This window comes from Coregonus lavaretus (genome assembly GCF_964263955.1).
Source record: "Coregonus lavaretus genome assembly, contig: HAP1_SCAFFOLD_2290, whole genome shotgun sequence".
NCBI lineage: Eukaryota > Metazoa > Chordata > Actinopteri > Salmoniformes > Salmonidae > Coregonus > Coregonus lavaretus.
In genome coordinates, this window is record NW_028165591.1 from 60,679 (window position 1) to 84,393 (window position 23,715).

The 23,715-nt window shown below is 44.8% G+C and overlaps 1 protein-coding gene across 1 annotated transcript in view; it reads right to left on the reverse strand.

Moving 5' to 3' along the window:
- LOC311115697 (receptor-type tyrosine-protein phosphatase mu-like) overlaps positions 1-18,487 on the reverse strand; it is a gene marked incomplete at both ends in the record, with an annotated part of 70,875 nt that extends 52,388 nt beyond the window's left edge. Inside the window, 5 exons of the mRNA XM_084190849.1 lie at positions 4,142-4,244; positions 4,791-4,992; positions 9,340-9,449; positions 14,917-15,225; positions 18,451-18,487. Coding sequence (XP_084046975.1) covers positions 4,142-4,244; positions 4,791-4,992; positions 9,340-9,449; positions 14,917-15,225; positions 18,451-18,487 — 761 coding nt within the window. The remainder of the gene's footprint in view (positions 1-4,141; positions 4,245-4,790; positions 4,993-9,339; positions 9,450-14,916; positions 15,226-18,450) is intronic.
- Positions 18,488-23,715: the final 5,228 nt, after the last annotated feature.

The window sequence follows — 23,715 nt, forward strand, 5'->3', positions numbered from 1 at the left end:
AACTATAGTTTTGGCAAGTCGGTTAGGACATCTACTTTGTGGATGACACAAGTACTTTTTCCAACAATTGTTTACAGGCAGATTATTTCACTTATAATTCACTGTATCACAACTCCAGTGGGTCAGAAGTTCACATACACTAAGTTGACTGTGCCTTTAAACAGCTTGGAAAATTCCAGAAAATGATGTCATGTCACCTCAGAAAACAAATTGTAGACCTCCACAAGTCTGGTTCATCCTTGGAAACAATTTCCAAATGCCTGAAGGTACCACGTTCATCTGTACAAACAATAGTAAGCAAGTATAAACACCATGGGACCACGCAGCCGTCATATCGCTCAGGAAGGAGACGCCTTCTGTCTCCTAGAGATTAACATACTTTGGTGCGAAAAGTGCAAATCAATCCCAGAACAACAGCAAAGGACCTTGTGAAGATGCTGGAGGAAACAGGTACAAAAGTATCTATATCCACAGTAAAACGAGTCCTATATCGACATAACCTGAAAGGCCGCTCAGCAAGGAAGAAGCCACTGCTCCAAAACTGCCATAAAAAAGCCAGACTACGGTTTACAACTGCACATGAGGACAAAGATCGTACATTTTGGAGAAATGTCCTCTGGTCTGATGAAACAAAAATAGAACTGTTTGGCCATAATGACCATTGTTATGTTTGGAGGAAAAGGGGGGGGCGCTTGCAAGCCGAAGAACACCATCCCAACCGTGAAGCACGGGGGTGGAAGCATCATGCTGTGGGGGTGCTTTGCTGCAGGTGGGACTGGTGCACTTCACAAAATAGATGGCATCATGAGGAAGAAAAATTATGTGGATATATTGAAGCAACATCTCAAGACATCAGTCAGGAAGTTAAAGCTTGGTCGCAAATAGGTCTTCCAAATGGACAATTACCCAAAGCATATTTCCAAAGTTGTGGCAAAATGGCTTAAGGACAACAAAGTCAAGGTATTGGAGTGGCCATCACAAAGCCCTGACCTCAATCCTATAGAAAATGTGTGGGCAGAACTGAAAAAGCGTGTGTGTGAGCAAGGAGGCCTACAAATCTGACTCAGTTACACCAGTTCTGTCAGGAGGAATGGGCCAAAATGCACCCAACTTATTGTGGGAAGCTTGTGGAAGGCTACCCGAAAAGTTTGACCCAAGTTAAACAATTTAAAGGCAATGCTACCAAATACTAATTGAGTGTATGTAAACTTCTGACCCACTGGGAATGTGATGAAAGAAATAAAAGCTGAAATAAATAATTCTCTCTACTATTATTCTGATATTTCACATTCTTAAAATAAAGTGGTAATCCTAACTGACCTAAGACAGGGATTTTTTACTAGGATTAAATGTCAGGAATTGTGAAAAACTGAGTTGAAATGTATTTGGCTAAGGTGTATGTAAACTTCCGACTTCAACTGTATATGCATGCGTTCTTTACAAGCTGTAGCAACAGAGGATGATCTTTTCAGCCACTTATTGTGACACGTGCCTTCCCCCTCCCTAAATGGGACCTACAGTGTTGCTCTCCGCCACAACTGTCATCCTATCATAATATGCTGGGAGGAAAAGAGGAGACTCCTTCAAATGCTCTGCTTTTCATCCTCCTTTTGACTTTCATTTCTTAGTTTGTTTCTTCCCCCCCCTCTTTACTGACTGTAGCCGGATAGAAGGAGTATGGGGATTGTGACTGAATGTGTTCATCACCTTTCTACTAGTCTCTTGTGACAGACTGCTACATACATGTAACAACATATAGAGTCGCTGGCTAGAGCGCACACATTATTTGGTGCTTTCAACATGTCACGTGGTAGCAGAGAACACACAAGTACACTTCGAAGGAAACCTTTTTAAATGTCAGGGAGAGAGCTGTGACCAACATGTTTAACAACTCTGAAGCATAGAAATTGGGAATATTAATAATAATAGTTATGGCAGTAGAACTAAATATTACGTCACTTGATTGACGGTTGATAATGCTCTTCAATATACAGTATCAGAATATCCTAAATGTGTCATAATGACTATTAATCCCAATTAATCATACATCGCTCCAATTTACAGCCTTTGATTTGATTTAATTTCCTGGTGAGCCATTGTGCTGGGATTATGGGGAGTTATACAACCCAGAGAACATTTTAGTCGCCAAATCCTCTCTTTTATCTGTTAGCGACTCCCTACCAGTCAACCAAAAATGGCCTAAATGCGCTAATTAGCGAATCCTGTGATTTCATTAAGAGCCATTAACTGTAATTAAGATGACAACGATGAGCCAATGTGACAGAATGACAGTCGTCAAGACGTCGTTGGGGAGAAAAAAAAAGTGTACCTGCGTGGGATTGGAGGAGGGCTGACAGTTAAGTGTGTTTATTGTTGGTGTTAATCTTACCATAGTGATATTTTGAGGGGCATTGTGACACCTGTCATAGGTGACACTATTGTCAAATTAAAGAATACTGAATTAAAAGATAATGTTTGATGGCATGTGAATTCCAGTGTCCTACCTTTTGTGGATATCTTGCGGGCGTTTGGCTCAGTCTACCTCATAAAAACAATAACAATATACCACTTAGGAGATGGTTTTATCCAAAGCAACTTCCAGTGAGTGCATTCCTTTTTTAGTATGTGATCGGCAGGTGTAAAAGGCTAACATATCTACGGTCCTACTGTGTAATTTAGGCTCTATTCATGCGAGGTAAAGAGAGGAGCCACTCAGTGTTTCTCTCAGTGTCTTTTGTCACTTTTCTCAAACGGCCATTAAAGTGGCTTCAGACAGGAGTGGACAGTGAATACTTCATGAAGGGCCACCATGCGCTAAAGCACAGGCAGATTTACAGCATTTATACAGCTGGTTCATTCAGACTTTTTATCCTTTCATTTGATAACAGAGATAGGTTGTTGTTTCGTGTGTGGTGGGGGGAGCGGAGCGAGGATTCTGCCCCTCTTTGTGTTAAGTCAATACTTCTCTCAGCAATCTTATTTGTGGCCAGGGACCTTCAGCCTGAAGCCTGTGTGTGTGTGTGTGCATATATATATGTGTGTACACTCCGTAGAGACACTGGTTAGCTCCTCAGTCTGAATCATTAAAACACTTAATCACTCCAGCTGCTGGACAGCCCCTGTGTGTGTGTGTGTGTGTGTGTGTGTGTGTGTGTGTGTGTGTGTGTGTGTCTATTAATGATTAAAAAACAATGCAGGGCTTGTGATAACGTAACTGTGAACTTAATGCAGTACAAGGACTTCATGACTAAGAGCTGGAGCTCTGACAACAACACAGTCATGACCGTAGTTGGATATCCTGTCTGTGTGGGGGACGACTTCAGACCCACCCGCTAGAATATCTGCAGTCTGCAGTGCACACACACGCGCACGCACGTGCATGCTCCTGCAAGTACATTCTCTCTCTCTTACACACATTTGTCTGGGCATTTAGTGCCAGACAAATTACAGCCGTAGGTTTCATGGAGAGCTCGTCGGCAGCACTAGCGGCAGCAGCAGCAAATGAGGGAATGATAACATAGCCGGGGTGTGGGAACCTGCCATCGCTGTTCTTGATTTCTCTCTCAACCATCCTTTTCAAGGAGAAAAAATAAAGGCTCAAACCGCAGTTTGTGATCCCAGGCAAGCATATTGCATATTTCTCATTTGTTCTGTTTATTTACAGTGGTGTGCAAATCAAAGGAGAGACACCCTTGATGACAATCTGTGCTTCCAGATGTACCTGGCAACATAAGAGGAAGAGCGAGAGAGAGAGCGAGAGAGAGAGAGAGCGAGAGCGAGAGAGAGCACTCATCTTTGGAGTCTGAAAAAAAGCTTTATTCTTATCTTCAAAAGGTAGAAAAGCGCCGCTTGCTCAGATCAAATGCCCACATGAAGACGTGATGCATTGTAAAAACCCCTATCAAAACAGAAGTATGGATAAAGACACTCTCTTCCCAAGGCAATTACAATCAATTAGGTCAGAGGGAGGCCGTGGCGGTTGGCAGCCGAGGCGATTTGTGGGGTGAACGGCATTGTGGTGGTGAGAGGAGGAGAGGACAATAGGGGTGGGAGTGAGGGCAGGGTGTTAATCGGTGTGTGTGCGTGCGTGCGTGCGTGCATGTGTGTGTTGACGTGTGCGGTGAGGTGTGAATGGGTTTACCTGACGGGGGCTCCTCGGCTCTGGGCAGGCTTCAGCAGGACGGTGACCGTGCTGTCTGTCTGGTTCAGGGGAGTCTCCTGGTCATAGCCTGGCATCAACGGAGCTATGGGGGGAACACAGGAGCACAGGAGAGGGTGACTCAGAGACAGATAGAGGACTCATCATGGATATAACCCGTTTTAGCATGGACATTGACATTCAGGGCTTCCACCATGCTTCCGCCATTTTAAAGTAGTCAACTGGGTGGGGATTCCTATGGGTTGTAGCCTCAATGGTGCTGCCCATGCTGTCACAGACGCTATAATGGCACAGATATAAAAAATAGTCCTCTATCTATCTCTATGGGGTGATTCGACTGACACATACAGACAAAGACAGACATACAAAGACAGACCGACAGAGACAGAAATCCTGACCGACAGAGAGAGACAGATCGACCGACAGAGAGACAGATTGACCGACAGAGAGACAGACGACATAGAGACCGACACATAACAGTAAGTACACAGTACACACAAATGTAGACAAACACAGACACCAGAAACACAAACACTGCTGTATTATTGGGGATCTCCTGGAGGATTTTGGGCACTACAGTACAAATTGTCAAGGACTAGGTGTGTTCATCTTGACCATCGTTTCTCCTCACCTGAGATCTTGGTGGTGAACTGGGTGATGATGGGGGTTCCGAAGCCCTTGATGGTGCTGGCCCGGAGGGTGAATGAGTAGGTGGAGCCGGGGTAGAGACCCACAAACATGTGGAACGTCTCATTGCTGAACTTGAACACCCTACCGCTCTGGTTGCTCAGGTCAAACTCTGTGTCGAAGGAGCTGAGGGCCTTGTAGGAGATCTGAGGATGGACACACAACCTAGATTAGATGGCTGGAGAGGACAAGCTTATATATCAACGTTCCAAAACTAGCGTCAGGCTCGTTATGGTTATAGCTATGGTTAGTTTTGGTATATGGTGTGTCCTCCCGAGTGGCGCAGTGGTCTAAGAGAGAGAGATCCTGGTTCGAATCCAGGCTCTGTCGTAGCCGTCTGCGACCGGGAGACCCATGGGGCGGCGCACAATTGGCCCAGCGTCGCCCAGGTTAAGGGAGGGAATGGCCGGCAGGGATGTAGCTCAGTTGGTAGAGCATGGCGTTTGCAACGTCAGGGTTGTGGGTTCGATTCCAGTATGAAAAAAATAATAATAATGTATGCACTAACTGTAAGTCGCTCTGGATAAGAGCGTCTGCTAAATGACTAAAATGTAAATGTGTATAGTAAGGATCATGGTGTACCATTAGCCAGAATATCATAGCCGTACTACACATAAAAACATTTTCTTATTTTTATGAAAGAGTTGCAGCACAAACTTATAGTATGCAGAGCCTTGCCTCTGATAGTCAAACTAGGCCTGAACTTTCCATAGAAGCAGCATTCAGGTCTGTTGTTTTATTCCAATCATCCCCCCCGCTTCCACTAGAGTAGGAGATTGGAGGCCTGGGGATTTCTTTCTGAAAGGGAGCGCAGTGGAGCGTCGTGTGTACCCCCCTCTTCCTCCTCTCCTTCATATAACTTCATCAGCTCTGTCTCTCTTGAAAAGCTTCATTTAAATAAATCATTCGGTCTCCCCTAATGGAAAGCCTCCTTTATTATTCAGTTCTGATTCCCAATTAAGAGGCTCAATGGGGAGTGTTGGAGTGCCGTGGCGACCGTTTGTATCCATCAGGTGTGAAATGTTGCTGCTCAGGGCTCTGCAAGGCCATTAGTCTATATCAGGAGAGAGGGAGGGAGGAATGCATCTGGAGCATTTCAAAAGGCTATCCAAGTTAGCGTTGATCGCTTTTCACATATCACACACACAGCTGTCGAGATTTGGGGGGGGGGGGGGGGGGGGTTGTGTGTGTGTGGAGGGTAGGGGGTTGCGTAAGGGTTAGGGTTCAGCTGTGGTAGGATAGCTCTGAATTCAGCCTGTACCTCTTCAAACAAAAGCCCCAAACAATGAACCAGCACTACATTTTCCGAACCAAGAGAAATCGCAAACTCTGAACAAAAAGAGAGAGAGAGATGGAGTCAAAGGCTGAAGAGCACATGAGACGAGCTGAATGTCAGCAAATTATAGTAATAATGGGGTTGACTCCATCAGTCTAATGAGGCAGAAAAAAAAAAAAACTTGATTTGTCCATTCTTTCAACTGGATCGCAATCGCAGCTCAGAGTTAGTTCGAGATGACAGAATACATTATGTGCATATCTGACAGCTTAATTGGAGAATTTTAGCACAAATTCGGGTCTGGCACAATGGCTCTTTTGAACGCACTAAAAAACCTTGTTTGTCGTATTGTGTGATGAACTGAACGGCACGTCAAACGCAAGGCAAATGCTGCGATAGGAGAAACATGTAGGACTACAGTAGCCTATGCACATGTACAGTGCTTTACACCAATTGTTTTATGTACAAATGTGGATTATAGGAAACCACACAGCTACAGTGGGAAGAACAAGTATTTGATACACTGCCGATTTTGCAGGTTTTCCTACTTACAAAGCATGTAGAGGTCTGTAATTTTTATCATAGGTACACTTCAACTGTGAGAAACGGAATCTAAAACAAAAATCCATAAAATCACATTGTATGATTTTTAAGTAATTAATTTGCATTTTATTGCATGACATAAGTATTTGATCACCTACCAACCAGTAAGAATTCCGGCTCTCACAGACCTGTTCGTTTTTCTTTAAGAAGCCCTCCTGTTCTCCACTCATTACCTGTATTAACTGCACCTGTTTGAACTCGTTACCTGTATAAAAGACACCTGTCCACACACTCAATCAAACAGACTACAACCTCTCCACAATGGCCAAGACCAGAGAGCTGTGTAAGGACATCAGGGATAAAATTGTAGACCTACACAAGGCTGGGATGGGCGGCAGGTAGCTTAGTGGGTAAGAGCGTTCTGCCAGTAACCGAAAGGTCGCTGGTTCTAATCCCCGAGCCGACTAGGTGAAAAATCTGTCGATGTGCCCTTAAGCAAGGCACTTAACCCTAATTGCTCCTGTAAGTCGCTCTGGATAAGAGCGTCTGCTAAATGACTAAAATGTAAAATGTAATGGGCTACAGGACAATTGGCAAGCAGCTTGGTGAGAAGGCAACAACTGTTGGCGCAATTATTAGAAAATAGAAGAAGTTCAAGATGACGTCAATCACCCTCGGTCTGGGGCTCCATGCAAGATCTCACCTCGTGGGGCATCAATGATTATGAGGAAGGTGAGGGATCAGCCCAGAACTACACGGCAGGACCTGGTCAATGACCTGAAGAGAGCTGGGACCACAGTCTCAAAGAAAACCATTAGCAACACACTACACCGTCATGGATTAAAATCCTGCAGCGCACGCAAGGTCCCCCTGCTCAAGCCAGCCCATGTCCATGTCCATCTGGATGATCCAGAGGAGGAATGGGAGAAGGTCATGTGGTCTGATTAGACAAAAATAGAGCTTTTTGGTCTAAACTCCACTCGCCGTGTTTGGAGGAAGAAGAAGGATGAGTACAACCCCAAGAACACCATCCCAACCGTGAAGCATGGAGGTGGAAACATCATTCTTTGGGGATGCTTTTCTGCAAAGGGGACAGGACGACTGCACCGTATTGAGGGGAGGATGGATGGGGCCATGTATCGCGAGATCTTGGCCAACAACCTCCTTCCCTCAGTAAAAGCATTGAAGATGGGTCGTGGCTGGGTCTTCCAGCATGACAACGGCCCGAAACACACAGCCAGGACAACTAAGGAGTGGCTCCGTAAGAAGCATCTCAAGGTCCTGGAGTGGCCTAGCCAGTCTCCAGACCTGAACCCAATAGAAAATCTTTGGAGGGAGCTGAAAGTCCGTATTGCCCAGCGACAGCCCCGAAACCTGAAGGATCTGGAGAAGGTCTGTATGGAGGAGTGGGCCAAAATCCCTGCTGCAGTGTGTGCAAACCTGGTCAAGACCTACAGGAAACGTATGATCTCTGTAATTGCAAACAAAGGTTTCTGTACCAAATATTAAGTTCTGCTTTTCTGATGTATCAAATACTTATGTCATGCAATAAAATGCAAATGAATTATTTAAAAATCATACAATGTGATTTTCTGGATTTTTGTTTTAGATTCCGTCTCTCACAGTTGAAGTGTACCTATGATTAAAAAAAACAGACCACTACATGCTTTGTAAGTAGGAAAACCTGCAAAATCGGCAGTGTATCAAATACTTGTTCTCCCCACTGTATATGACTCAAACCCTCAAGGTTGAGAATGTTCTTTTCAGGCAGGTTGTGTAAATGATGGAGAGGGCCAGATGTTTCCGTCTTGACATCGCAATGTTGTTGTTGAGGGGTATTTTAAGACTGCAATCTTTTATATAAATACTGGAGGATGTCAGACAGATTAAGTGCAGCATGTTCTACCGTCTAAGGTATGCCCCATGCAGGGGCAGGGGTTGGGCAGGCCTGGTGTTGGCTGGGCTGGAGTGGGGTGGGAGTGGGCAGGGGTTGGGCAGGCCTGGTGTTGGCTAGGCTGGAGTAGGGTGGGGGTGGGCAGGGGTTGGGCAGGCCTGGTGTTGGCTGGGCTGGAGTGGGGTGGGGGTGGGCAGGGGTTGGGCTGGTGTTGGGCATGCTGTTAGAGGGGGTTCAGTGGGTAATAGATTGTGTTAACAAGCCTCGGTGCGTGCAGGCCTTAAGGTTATTAGGTTGGATTTATTAGATAATTAAGGCCACAGAGTGAATGAAAGATGGAAGCCGCTGGCTCCTGCCAGACAAGATGGATGTGTGTTGGAGGGAAGAGAGGAAGAGGGAGAGAGAGGAAGAGGGAGAGAGAGGAAGAGAGAGGAAGAGGAAGAGGGAGAGAGAGGAAGAGGGAGAGAGAGGAAGAGGAAGAGGGAGAGAGAGGAAGAGGGAGAGAAACAAAGACAGAGAAAGCTGGGCCCAGGTGGGAGGCTGGACTCTGCAGTTTCCCCAGATGATCTTACCTTATACTGATTAATGATACCGTAGGTCTGGACGGGCTCGCGATGATCTTACCTCATACTGATTAATGATACCGTAGGTCTGGACGGGCTCGCGATGATCTTACCTCATACTGATTAATGATACCGTAGGTCTGGACGGGCTCGCGATGATCTTACCTCATACTGATTAATGATACCGTAGGTCTGGACGGGCTCGCGATGATCTTACCTCATACTGATTAATGATACCGTAGGTCTGAACAGGCTCACGCCATTGCAGGGCGATCTTCTCCTCGTAGGTGCTCCCCTGGATGGACTCGAGTGGCACGGCGCCAGGCACTAAGGAGGAGAGGGAAGAGGGGGAAATAAATTCAGAGCAAATTAAATATATACTTTTTTTTATTAAGCCACTTCATCATAACACCATTGTAAATCGCCGTTGTGATTCCCATACATTCGCCGGTTGGTTGGCGGCGGTCTTGCTCCAGACCACTCTTGAACGGATTGGTGAAAAGAATGACCTGAGGGCTCATGGGGGAGGGGGGGGGGGGGTCATGATCGTGCAGTTCTAGTTCTATTCATTCTCCCTGACCCCAGTAAGGTCCTGAAACATCACAACAGTACATTTACTCAAGCTGGATGTTCTGCCGTTGTCTCTTTCAACTACTTCAATGAGACGCAATTGATGGAACCTCCTAAAAGTTATGAGAGCACATCATGGTTTATAGCGTGGCTGGAAGAAACACTACAGTAAACTGATACAGAGGCTTTACAGCGTGGCTGGAGGTCCCCTACAGTAAACTGATACAGAGGCTTTACAGCGTGGCTGGAGGTCCCCTACAGTAAACTGATACAGAGGCTTTACAGCGTGGCTGGAGGTCCCCTACAGTAAACTGATACAGAGGCTTTACAGCGTGGCTGGAGGTCCCCTACAGTAAAACTGATAGAGCGCTGGGTCCTCACACTGTATATTGCATCGGAAGCAAAACAAACGAGGGTCAAGGACAGCTACAGCACGTATGACTCGCTGGCAAAACCGTTTAATAAAAGGAAAGCACACCATTCCATTTCCTTACCCATAACAGGGTTAAAGGTTTCTAGTTCCACCAAATAGATAAATAACAAGCAGTTCAACATAAATCACATACTCTACCATGTGGAAACATTTTACTTGTTATCATGAAGACAAATCCATTCAAGATCCTTTGAACGTTTGATATCACTTTGAATAGCGGAGTGAGATTGTAATTTACAAATGGCCTATGAAGAAACCAATTCAAAGGAAACATCACAGAAGTTGAAGGCGGCGTATGTCTCAAAAGAGGGCGATGTAAGTGCTTTCAAATAACTAAAGTACCTTGCCCTTTTTGAAACACATGCCCTCATGCTTTCATGTTCTCTCTTAGGCCCCAATGATGGCCTTGTAGAGTTGAAAAGCTGAATGTTGGAAGTGTTGGCTGGGCAGAGTTTGGGGTCAATCCTATTTAATTTTTTTATTTTATAAACAATACAAAACATACACATACAAACAACAACATCACTCCTGCCTAGACCCACACTATCTCCAGCGCCTGCATCACTTTCCACCACACGGCCTGAAACTGCACCATTTTGTTTCTCTCCACAGCCCACACTTTCAATATTTAAATAAGAAATAATTTGATTATTCCATTGGGTTAATGACGGTGGATTGATTGATTTAGACGTTTTTAGAATACGTTTTTTCAAGATGATGAGAAGAGAATCGTCTAACCCATTGGGTATCTCACTAAACTCCCATATGCCATATCTTGAAATATGCAGACAGACCGATTAAAAGTTAGTTTACATTGTAATACCTCTGACAGCCAAATTTCTAGCTCCGCCCACAACTTCCAGACTTTATAACATTCCCAGAAAGCATGGATTATTGAGTCATTATTAATTTTACACTTAAGACATGACTGCGTTTGTGCTGTAGAATTTGTGAATTTTGTCTCTTGTATAATAAATGCTACACATGAGCTTATACTGGATTCAGTGTAAATTTTAGTTAACTGTAATTTCATTAGTTTTGCTCCAACTTTCCCTCCATCTTGTGCCAACATCAGTTCTTGCATGCTTGTCTGAAGGAAGAACAGTATTGGCTCTGAAGCAGCATGTACACACGCTTTATCTGTGTGGAGACAGGAGTCGCTAAGGCAATGATGGGGCGAGAACGGAGAGGCTCAAAAAACGCAAGGATATCAAAAGATAGCCGTGGCAGCCATACAGATAACTCATCCAAAGGGCTTTGGATTCGCAAACACGGCAGAAAGCTTACACAATATGATGCTCCATCACCTTATTAATTCAGTAACTTACTTAGATAACTAGCTTGTTAAACTTAGGGGTCGCGTGAGCGCAGAATTCCTCATTTCCTGCTGCGTTTTGTAAACGCAGATCTAAAATGCTTCTTACAGTGCCTTCGGAAAGTATTCAGACCCCTTGACTTTTTCCACATTTTGTTACGTTACAACCTTATTCTAAAATGGATTAAATAGTTTCCCCCCCCCCTCGTCAATCTACACACAATACCCCATAATGACAAAGCAAAAACAGGTTTAGACATTTTTGCTAATTTAAAAAATATATATAGTTTTCAGACTCTTTACTCAGTACTTTTTACAGCCTCGATTACAGCCTCGTGTCTTCTTGGGTATGACGCTACAAGCTTGGCACACCTGTATTTGGGGAGTTTCTACCATTCTTCTTTGCAGATCCTCTCAAGCTCTGTCAGGTTGGATGGGGAGAGTCGCTGCACAGCTATTTTCAGGTCTCTCCAGAGATGTTTGATCGGGTTTAAGTCCGGGATCTGGCTGGGCCACTCAAGGACATTCAGAGACTTGTCCCGAAGCAGAAGTCACTCCTGCATTGTCTTGGCTGTGTGCTTAGGGTCGTTGTCCTGTTGGAAGGTGCACCTTTGCCCCAGTCTGAGGTCCTGAGCCCTCTGGAGCAGGTTTTCGTCAAGGATCTCTGTACTTTGCTCCGTTCATCTTTCCCTCTATCCTGATTAGTCTCCCAGTCCCTGCCGCTGAAAAACATCCCCACAGCATGATCCTGCCACCACCATGCTTCACCGTAGGGATGGTGCCAGGTTTCCTCCAGACGTGACGCTTGGCATTCAGGCCAAAGAGTTCAATCTTGGTTTCATCAGACCAAAGAGAATCTTGTTTCTCATTTACATTTACATTTACATTTTAGTCATTTAGCAGACGCTCTTATCCAGAGCGACTTACAGTTAGTGAATACATATTATTATTTTTTTTTAAATTTATACTGCCCCCCCCCCGTGGGAATCGAACCCGCAACCCTGGCGTTGCAAACGCCATGCTCTATCAACTGAGCTACATCCCTGCTGGCCATTCCCTCCCCTACCCTGGACGACGCTGGGCCAATTGTGCGCCGCCCATGAGTCTCCTGGTCGCGGCCGGCTGCGACAGAGCCTGGATTCGAACCAGGATCTCTAGTGGCACAGTTAGCACTGCGATGCAGTGCCTTAGACCACTGCGCCACTCAGGAGAGAGGCTTTACAGCGTGGCTGGAGCATGCATGTACACACGCTTTATCTGTGTGGAGACAGGAGTCGCTAAGGCAATGATGGGGCGAGAACGGAGAGGCTCAAAAAACGCAAGGATATCAAAAGATAGCCGTGGCAGCCATACAGATAACTCATCCAAAGGGCTTTGGCTTCGCAAACACGGCAGAAAGCTTACACAATATGATGCTCCATCACCTTATTAATTCAGTAACTTACTTAGATAACTAGCTTGTTAAACTTAGGGGTCGCGTGAGCGCAGAATTCCTCATTTCCTGCTGCGTTTTGTAAACGCAGATCTAAAATGCTTCTTACAGTGCCTTCGGAAAGTATTCAGACCCCTTGACTTTTTCCACATTTTGTTACGTTACAACCTTATTCTAAAATGGATTAAATAGTTTTCCCCCCCCCTCGTCAATCTACACACAATACCCCATAATGACAAAGCAAAAACAGGTTTAGACATTTTTGCTAATTTAAAAAATATATATAGTTTTCAGACTCTTTACTCAGTACTTTTTACAGCCTCGATTACAGCCTCGTGTCTTCTTGGGTATGACGCTACAAGCTTGGCACACCTGTATTTGGGGAGTTTCTACCATTCTTCTTTGCAGATCCTCTCAAGCTCTGTCAGGTTGGATGGGGAGCGTCGCTGCACAGCTATTTTCAGGTCTCTCCAGAGATGTTTGATCGGGTTTAAGTCCGGGATCTGGCTGGGCCACTCAAGGACATTCAGAGACTTGTCCCGAAGCAGAAGCCACTCCTGCATTGTCTTGGCTGTGTGCTTAGGGTCGTTGTCCTGTTGGAAGGTGCACCTTTGCCCCAGTCTGAGGTCCTGAGCCCCCTGGAGCAGGTTTTCGTCAAGGATCTCTGTACTTTGCTCCGTTCATCTTTCCCTCTATCCTGATTAGTCTCCCAGTCCCTGCCACTGAAAAACATCCCCACAGCATGATCCTGCCACCACCATGCTTCACCGTAGGGATGGTGCCAGGTTTCCTCCAGACGTGACGCTTGGCATTCAGGCCAAAGAGTTCAATCTTGGTTTCATCAGACCAAAGAGAATCTTGTTTCTCATGGTCTGAGAGTCCTTTAGGTGCCTTATGGCAAACTCCAAGCGGGCTGTCATGTGCCTTTTACTGAGGAGTGGCTTCTGTCTGGCCACTCTACAATAAAGGCCTGATTGGTGGAGTGCTGCAGAGATGGTTGTCCTTCTGGAAGGTTCTCCCATCTCTACAGAGGAACTCTGGAGCTCTGTCAGAGTGACCATCGGGTTCTTGGTCACCTCCCTGACCAAGGCCCTTCTCCCCCGATTGCTCAGTTTGGCCGGGCGGCCAGCTCTAGGAAGAGTCTTGGTGGTTCCCAACTTCTTCCATTTAAGAAAGATGGAGGCCACTGTGTTCTTGGGGACCTTCAATGCTGAAGAAATGTTTTGGTACCCTTCCCCAGATCTGTGCCTCAACACAATCCTGTCTTGGAGCTCTACGAACAATTGCTTCGACCTCATGGCTTGGTTTGAACTTTCAGCAAAACATTAGGAAATGTAGCTGGCTACATTATTTCTATGAAAACATTTGAAATATGATGGCCATGCATCTCTTTTGCTAAAAATACCTTGCTTTTTCATTGTAAGCTCATTTACTTGTGTGGCTGCCAGCCAAATCGCGTTGTACTTCTGTTGTCATCTGATGAAATTGAAGCCATTTTCTGCCGAATGTGTTAGACTAATGTATTTTCTACCCCAAAAAATATACAGTTGTACTTCCCTGATCACTCTATTAAGGAAAAAAAATAACTTGACATTCAATATAAAATGCGACCCCTGTCAATACACACCTGGCTTTCTCCCGTTGTGCTATTTACAAACAAGCATGTGACTGGCTCAATCATTCTGGGGAACTAAGGTAAGCTTCATAATGTAAATGTAATGTGACAGGTGGAATGAAGAACGCGATCTGATTCATCTAACGTATTCCACAAGTTGACTGCAGGTATTTACTTACAAAGTAACTACAAATATTACAATTTATTGAAAAACTACAAAGAAATAGTTAACTGTATTGACGGTATTGAAAAACCATCCTGCGGCTATTTCCAAATACCCCGGTATACGGTGTATATGGTATAATGTCCAAGCCTACTGACTACAGCTATGTTCTAATGTCCACATTAGCATACCATCTAGATTACAAATCCTTTGCTTCATCCAATTAGTATGCTCTTCTAGAACAGAACCTCCCCTCCCCCAATTACCATCCTCATCGGTCAGCACGTCAACATCCGTGCTCTCCTTGACGCCTTCGGGGTTCCCCAGCACCAGCTTGACGCTGACGTTGGTGTAGGGTGACAGGTTCCTTATTGTGTGCTGCGGCGCCAGGCTCAGGGTGTCGTAGCACACCTCCTCCCGGGTCTCCTCCTTGCCGCCGGACTGGTAGCGGTACTGGACAGTTAGGTTGTAGCTGTGGCAACGTGTCACGTTGTAGCCGAAGGGCTCCCAGCGCACTGTGATCTGCTTGGACTTGATGTCCACCACCTCCAGTCTTTGGGGGCCGTGCATGGGGTCTGTAGAGAGGGGGACAAGAGAGGGGGGCATTGGAGGGGGGGGGGGGGAGAGAATTTTAGTCAATCATAAAGATAACATCAACACTAATGTATAACAGCATATATCATTTAATTATGTTCAAAGACTAAAAAAATATGATTTTTTCCCCTTCCCCTTCAATATAGCTTTTTGTTATCTAAAGGCAAAGAATGTTGGCAAGCATCAAAAACTAAATGCTGAGTCCTTCAAACAGTTGCAACATCCAAATCCCCCTACATACCCATCTGTTACCCTGCTGTGGCTTTATGTAAACCCCTTCGCCTCCCAAGTCTGACTGGGAACAGTAATGGGCCCAAAACTGATCCTTGTGGTACCCCCACTCTGACAGGGAATGGTAATGGTCCCAACACTGATCCTTGGGGTACCCCCACTCTGACAGGGAATGGTAATGGTCCCAACACTGATCCTTGGGGTACCCCCACTCTGACAGGGAATGGTAATGGTCCCAACACTGATCCTTGGGGTACCCCCACTCTGACAGGGAATGGTAATGGTCCCAAACACTGTTCCTTGGGGTACCCCTTCTGTCCAGACAGCCACCCCAGGCTCTCTTCCCATCAGGTCTAATAAGACAGCCTCGGCTCCTGCTCTATTCTCTCCCACGTGAGGCCGGGGCAGCTACACACATCACTGTAATAGGATCAATATCCATCCTGGGATCAATTGGCAGTCCATCTCTGTGGAATTTAGCGCTCTAACACTTTAGTTAGAATTACATGGGCCATGCTGCTCTCCCACCAGAGGAGCAACAAGATAGGCAATTTGGTAAGCCTGGGTAAACTGATGAGGAGACCAAGCTCCAACTGAAGCTGGATGGAAAAAAGTGCTGTCAAACCCAAACCCATTCGACAGCACTTTTCTAATCCTCTCCATTTTCACAGACTCTGTGACATAGATTAGGTCAAACAGCGATAAAAACCTGGGGAGGTTTAATGGCAGAGCAACACTGACAGAAAAGGAGATGTGGTTTAACATTTTCCACTTTGTTCCCACTTCTCTTTCTGCTAACATTGAGAGGACATCTTGAGAAAATACGCAGCTCATGGATAGGACTATTTCATCCTGGGTTTATAGGAATATCCAAGTATTTAAGTATAGAGTCCATTTCGTTAATCTATATTTCAATTCTGAGCCGAGATTATAACAAAGGGGCTCAGAGCACCTTCTAATCAGTAGTCTCGTAATAAAGCTCTCGGGAAGGCGTTTTACAGGCAGAAATCAGATTCAACAAGCCAGTCACTCGCACCCCTTAGATGTATGGCATTAAATCACTAAAATCGGAACATTCAGCACTTCCAGAAAGGTCTCTGAAGTCATCAACTTCTAACTCCAGCTGAAACCAACAGCGCAGCCAACTACAAGCATCACAGAGATAAATCAGACAAAAGAGATGGATTAAAGGATATCTAAATGCATAGACTTACTCTATTTTCACACTCACCTTTACAGTATCAAAATCAAATCTTATTGGTGGCATACACATATTTAGCAGATGTTATTGCGGGTGTAGTGAAATGCTTATGTTCCTAGCTCCAACAGTGCAGTAATATCTAACAATACATGCAACTATACAAAGTAAAATAATGGAATTAAGAAATATATAAATATTAGTCCGGAATATAAATATATATGTATATGATGGGATGTATAGACATTATGGACAGTATATGGATAGAATATGTAGTATATCTGTAGAATATGTAGGATAGAATAGTATATGTACAGCAATAGTTAAATAGGATAGGCCTTGACTAGAATACAGTACAGTATATTCATATATAAGTGGGTAAAACAGTATGTAAATATTATTAAAGTGACCAGTGTTCCATGACTATGTACATAGAGCAGCAGTCTCTAAAGTGCAGGGTTGAGTACCGGGTGGTAGCCGGCTAGTGACTAAAGTTCAGGGCAGGGTACTGGTGGAGGTGATATGATCCTTAACTAGCCTCTCAAAGCACTTCATGATGACAGAAGTGGTGCTACGGGGATATAGTCATTTAGTTCAGTTACCTTCGCTTTTTGGGTACAGGAACAATGGTGGATATCTTGAAGCAAGTGGGGACAACAGACTAGGATAGGAAGATATTGAATATGTCTGTAAACACTCCAGCCAGCTAGTCTGCACATGCCCTGAGGACGAGGCTAGGGATGCCGCTTAAATGTCTTACTCACATTGTCCAAGGAGAACGAGAGCTCACCATCCTCGTGAGCGGCGGTGGCACTGTTTTCCTCGAAGAGGGCGAAGAAGGTATTTAGCTTGTGTGGGTGCAAGACATTGGTGTCTGCGACATAGCTGGTTTTCCCTTTATAATCCGTGATTGTCTGGAGTCCCTGCCACATACGTCTCGGGTCTGAGCCACTGAATTGTGACTCCACTTTGTCTCTGTTCTGACGTTTTGCCTGTTTGATTGCCTTACGGAGGGCATAACTGGACTGTTTGTACTCGTCCATGTTCCCAGTCACCGTGGTTAAATGCGGTGGTTCGCGCTTTCAGTTTTGTGCGAATGCTGCCATCTATCCACGGTTTTTGGTTTGGATAGGTTCTCATCATCACAGTGGGAACAACATCCGCTATGCACTTCCTGATGACCTCAGTCACCGAGTCCGTGTATACGTCAATGTTATTCTCAGAGGCAACCCAGGACATATCCCAGTCCGCGTGATTAAAACCATCTTTAAGCATAGATTCCGATTGGTCAGACCAAAATTGAATTGTCCTTACCACGGGTACTTCCTGTTTGAGTTTCTGCCTATAGGAAGGGAGGAGCAGAATGGAGGTGGGATCTGATTTGCCGAAGGGAGGGCGGGGGAGAGCCTTGTAGCCATCCCAGAAGGGAGAATAGCAATGGTCGAGAGTTCTTGAGACTCGAGTAGTGCAGGCGATGTGTTGATAAAACTTTGGTAGCGTTTTCCTCAGATTTGCTTTATTAAAGTCCCCAGCTACAATAAATGTGGCCTCAGGATATGCGGTTTTCAGTTAGCAAAAAGTCCAGTGTAGTTCCTTGAGAGCCATCGTGGTATCGGCTTGAGGGGGAATATACATGGCTGTGATGACGACCTAAGATAATTCTCTCAGGAGGTAATGTGGTCGGCATTTGATTGTGAGGTATTCCAGGTAGCGTGAACAAAAAGACTTCCTGTAAATTACCACAATCACACCATGAGTAGTTCATCATGAAACATACCTCCGCCTTTCTTTTTGCCAGAGAGTTCTTCAATCATGTGCCGTTTCTACTAAACAAAAAGGGGGGTATAAGGAGGACCAGGGGAATATTTTCCAAGAAGACAGACATAAGCTAGCAGAGAACCTCTAATCAATTTCTTAAACACAGGATCAGAGTGCTGTATTGTAAGGTCTCTTTTCCAAGTTTAAAATTATAAACATTCAACATTGGCCATGCTGTCAATAAAGCATGATTTGTGCGGCGCTTAAAACCACTGTTAACTCGGAACTGCCAAATATCAGACTTCAGTGAGTTCAAGACAACTGGAAACTCGGGGAAAAAATGTGCTCCGACTGGGAAAATAAGTTTTGAACGGTCATCCAACTCGGAATTGTAAATCCTCTTTCTAGAGCTACGACCTGAAGATCATTGACGTCATCATGATTCGACCTTTTTTTCCAAGTTCCCAATTGTCTTGAAAGCACCATAAATCCAGAGAATGCCAGACTTTGATGACAAAGTTTGCTCATGAAGGACTGCCACTCCACCTTCCTGTTCAAGTGAGCACAGCACAACAAGGTGAGTCCAAAAATGTATTGTATGCTGCTGCATAAATTATATGTAATATGCCAGGGAGATATGTATACTGTAGCTAATAAAGTAATACTAGGTGTATGTTGTGTAGTAAGCTGTTAGTAGCCCATGTACCTCACCCTAATAGTTTGGTCTATTTTCCCCTCTTAATTTCACCTACTGTTCTGACTTGGTGGTGCACATGTAGCCTATAACCTGTTTTAGAGAATTGTAATCATCAAATATTGTAAGAGCTTTCATTGTCTGCTTATATGCCCCCTTTATTTATCATATGGTTCTGACTTGGTGTACATGGAGAACACTGTAAGAACAGCCCATGTTCTGAATTGTGTCGCTGTACATTTCAAAAGTGCTGAACAAATAGTTATTGACTATGTCCGTCCTAGCTCGCTCATTAATGTCTTAATTTAAATTGCGGATTGCATCTTATCGTCCCCTTATGCCATAGTTTGTACATCTCAATTGTCAGTAGAAACAATATTTGTTTAAGCAAGTCAGCCATATCAGCTATGTTTTTTTTTCAAGGCATTAAATGAGGCTGAATGAACTGTTTCTCTGCCAGACAAGGCTCCGCTGATAGCCAGGTGTAGCAGTGGTAAGGTGTTGGGACTGCTGTTGGGACTCTGCTGCTGGGACAGCTTTATGTAGGCCCTAACAGTTTGTGGGCACAGTTTGTCACCGCTATAGTGCAATTAATATATTGTTTAGTATTGTGTTGTGTTGTGTAGTGGCTTTGCTGGCATGCATCCCATATATATAGTTTTTTTGCCCCACCAAGATTTGCATGCTAAAATCGCCGCTGATTACAACGCAATACTAATAGTTTAAGATTAAAGCACAAGTCCAAGTGCTTTATTGATATATCTTTTAATATTCGAGAGTAAGCTGCAAGGCTCGAACCTTTGTCGTACAAAATCAAAGATGTATGTTTTTGTATTGAGAGCAGTATTGTGGGTAAAAAAAAGAATGGGGTTGAAATTGCCACACAAAAAGACATCCTCTCCTCTTTCCTCAAATGTTGATGCGATTAAGAGAGTTAGAGTGCTTCTGTTGGTAGAACTAAAAGCTTATTTGGCTCACGGCTGGGTCTATCACGCAACAAACGCCCCATGTTTAAAAAAATGGGGGACAGTTGCGACTTAAAATGTGCGACTTGAAAATGCCAACAATGTATCTTCTTGTTTGATGCATATCCAAAGGGCCTGTGAGTAGTCTCGGAAGAGCAGGCTAGAATGTGTTTAGGTGTGTTTGAGTACAGGCAGCCTCCCTGATAATGCAGGGACAGAGATGGACACTGTCGGCCAATCAGATCAGCCCGCCAATATAATCAAAATAGTTGCTAGTGGAATTATTCCACATATCTCAATTTCATCCTATTAGCATAGTAGTTTTAATGTATTTTTTTAACTGTACATTGTACAGTTGGTGGTTGACATCACATGACTATATTCCATGACAGCACCATCATCTGCGATTCCATGGTTTCCTCTCCAATACAGTACTTAGCTGCCTGAACCCACTTTGTAAAAAAAAAGAATCCAGGATGGAGGATAGGTCCCTCACAAAAACACAGTTTCCACATCTGCTGTGCATTTTCCCATTGTACTGGTGCGACTGTGCAATCCAGAGTCCATTGTATGTCACATTGTCATCGTTCTAGACTGTAACTACTGTCTTGACTGACAAGGAGCTCAGCTGGATAGTAGGCCTGAGGCGTCTTCCACTGCACATTTAGCCTTCTTCACTCTTCATGAGCTGCAGCCTAAATGTCCGCCGATGCCGCAAGACATTCAACCGTCAGGGAAGGAGGAGGAGGGAAGAGTACAATGGAAATGGGCCTCACTGCAGATGAGTGCTTACTGTCTTCTTTGTGTGTTGACTGCGCATAGAAAGCACAACGTTGAATACTTGAAAGCATACTTGGAGCTCTTCGATATAATACCATTGAAAAGCGGGAGAGCAGAAAAATTATAAATGGGTACGTTTATTTTCAAAAGGACGTCTTGTTTCATTTCGCATAATAATGAATAAGATAAAAGACTAACAGCGGTGGTGACAGAGGAACAACAGAAGGACCAATCAGAGAACAGAAGAGGAGACAAACAACGAGATGAGACAGGAAGTGAACGAGTGGCAGAGGGGAATAAAAGGAGAGAGGGCTGTAAATGAGTTGCATGACTGAGGGGTGGAGGGAGGGAGGGAGGATATATTCACAGGAGATCAGGAGGACTATGGCATTTTCAAAAGCAAACACTGCCATCTGATCTGGGAGCCCCATTTTTCTGTGAGCGCAAGGAGGAAGAGGGAGAGAGAGACCGAGCGGGGAGGGAGGAGAAAGGAGGGAGAGAGAGAGAAGATGAGAAGAAAGAGCGAGGGAAAGAAAAGAGAGCCAAGAGAGAGCCAACAGAGTCGATAGAAAGAACAAGAGAAAGAGAGAATCTCAGAGAGATTGAGGAATAGCTAAGAAAGAGACGGATTGCCAAAATGGAATGAGAGAGAGATAGTCGAGAGCTAAAAATACAGAGGGAGAGAGAAAGATAGAGATGGCAAAGAAAGAGAGATAGGTGAGGGAGTTGTGACAGTAAACAGAGCACAGGGCCTCATCCCTTTACATAAATCAATAACTCCAGCAGACCAGATACCTGGGAATGCATTACCAGTCAACGGGAGCTGTGTCGTACACACACTACACTTGTGTACTGACCACAGCAATCATTCAGCCCCTTCACAATTCCCAGAGCATCGAATGGACGGCTGGAAAACAATAACTCATGTTGCCCTTTAGGATGACCCCTGACCCCAGCATGGTGGAGGAAGAGAAAGAGAGAGAATGATAGAGCTAAGAAAGACAGTGAACACAGAGAGAGAGAGAGACAGAGTCTTTCTATTAAAACCCAGCTGAGAGAGGGCCTATAAATGGCCATTCAGAGTGAGCTCAACATCTCAACCACACAAAGGAGACATTTGGAGGCTCATACTCAACATGGCATTTGCAGGGCCCAACTCAACATTGATAGGCTATCATCAGAAAATGACGTATCAATACTAAGCATGTCACACCTTGCTATGAAAAACACAAGGACAAAGATGTTTGAATTCAAATGTTATTTTTTTGGTATTAATATTAAGTCTTGATGTGCGTTTCTCCTCTAGAGGAGACATCTCCAGGATATCGTGATGATGTACACACACGCTACACAAACACCGCACAAACGTGTGTCCTCTCAGCCAGACAGAGCGCCCAATCAGCTGACATTTTACACTTTAGTCATTTAGCAGACGCTCTTATCCAGAGCGACTTACAGTTAGTGAGTGCATACATTTTCCATACTTTTTTTTCCCATACTGGCCCCCCGTGGGAATCGAACCCACAACCCTGGCGTTGCAAGCGCCATGCTCTACCAACTGAGCTACAGGAGGCTGACTTCTGTTTATGATCCCTCTTTCCCTCCCTCCACCTCCTCCCCCATCCACCGATATCATCTCTTCTTCCGAGTGTCCCTCTTCCCACGAGAAGCCGTTTGCCCTTAACTTCACAAACGCCTTCCTTTCGCACAATGCACCCACCCAACAGTCTGTCTGGATACCTGGAATTCATTTTTAACACATTGATTTTCCCACTACCACCCCCCTTCCCTCATTCCTCCCACTGCCTTGTAATTAATGGTGAGACAGTCAAAAGACTTAACAACTTTATCGATTAACCACACTGCAGAAAAAAAAACCTCCCACCAGACAAATCATGTTTTATTTAAGCAGGTAATCTGTTGCTGGAAGTAATGTATGTGTGTGTTGCTTTATGAAGCAAAGGGACAGTAGAAAGTAGTGTGCATGCTGCTATGCTGCTGATGGTGGGTAAACAAATAGCCCAGTGGCCAGACTGCAGGCAGAGAGAGATAAGGAGGGTCAAACCTCTCCATGGCCACCAATCAAAGATCAAGATCACACACACCTGCAAGCAAACCTGCCGACACACACACCTGCAAGCAAACCTGCCGACACACACACCTGCATTCAACATATGCATGAAGACACACACGAACACGGACCAATACATGAAAGCATGCACACACACACACCGTCTGACCACTGCCGATAACTCTCTCTCGCTGTCTCTGTGTGTATTGAACTACAGGCTCTTTTCTTCAAGTCGCCTTTTATCGCAGTGAGAATGGTCCGGTTCAGTGTAATCAAGGCTGGACATTAAAAGATTACAAGTGAGGAACACATCGCAGGGCCACTGTAAATCTTCCAGATATAGAGGAAGAACAAACCTGTGCTCGCTCAATAAAAAAAGGATGAAAAATGCTGTCGCAATTTCCACAAAACAACTGCTCTTTCAAAGACCTGCTCCTTCAAAGACACGCCCCGTTCAAAGCAAACAAAACTCAAAGATACGAGTCAAGAAAAATCTCACGCTGCCTCCTTGTCAAACGACATCTACACTTATCGCTCACAGGCCTAGGCCCTCCCACTCCCCCCTTCCGCTACTCTCTCCCTCCCCCCGCCCTCTCCTCTATTTGTGAGGAGAACTACTGAGGATGCGCTAGGTGGGTAAACAGTTGCTGGACCGCTGGGAATTAATGGCTTGCCGGGCAGAGAACTCAAATTAGCCGGCGTCTTCGGAAGTGACACGCGTTTTGACACCAGCTATGCCAGAGACAAAAGAAGAGGAGGAGATGAGGGAGGGAG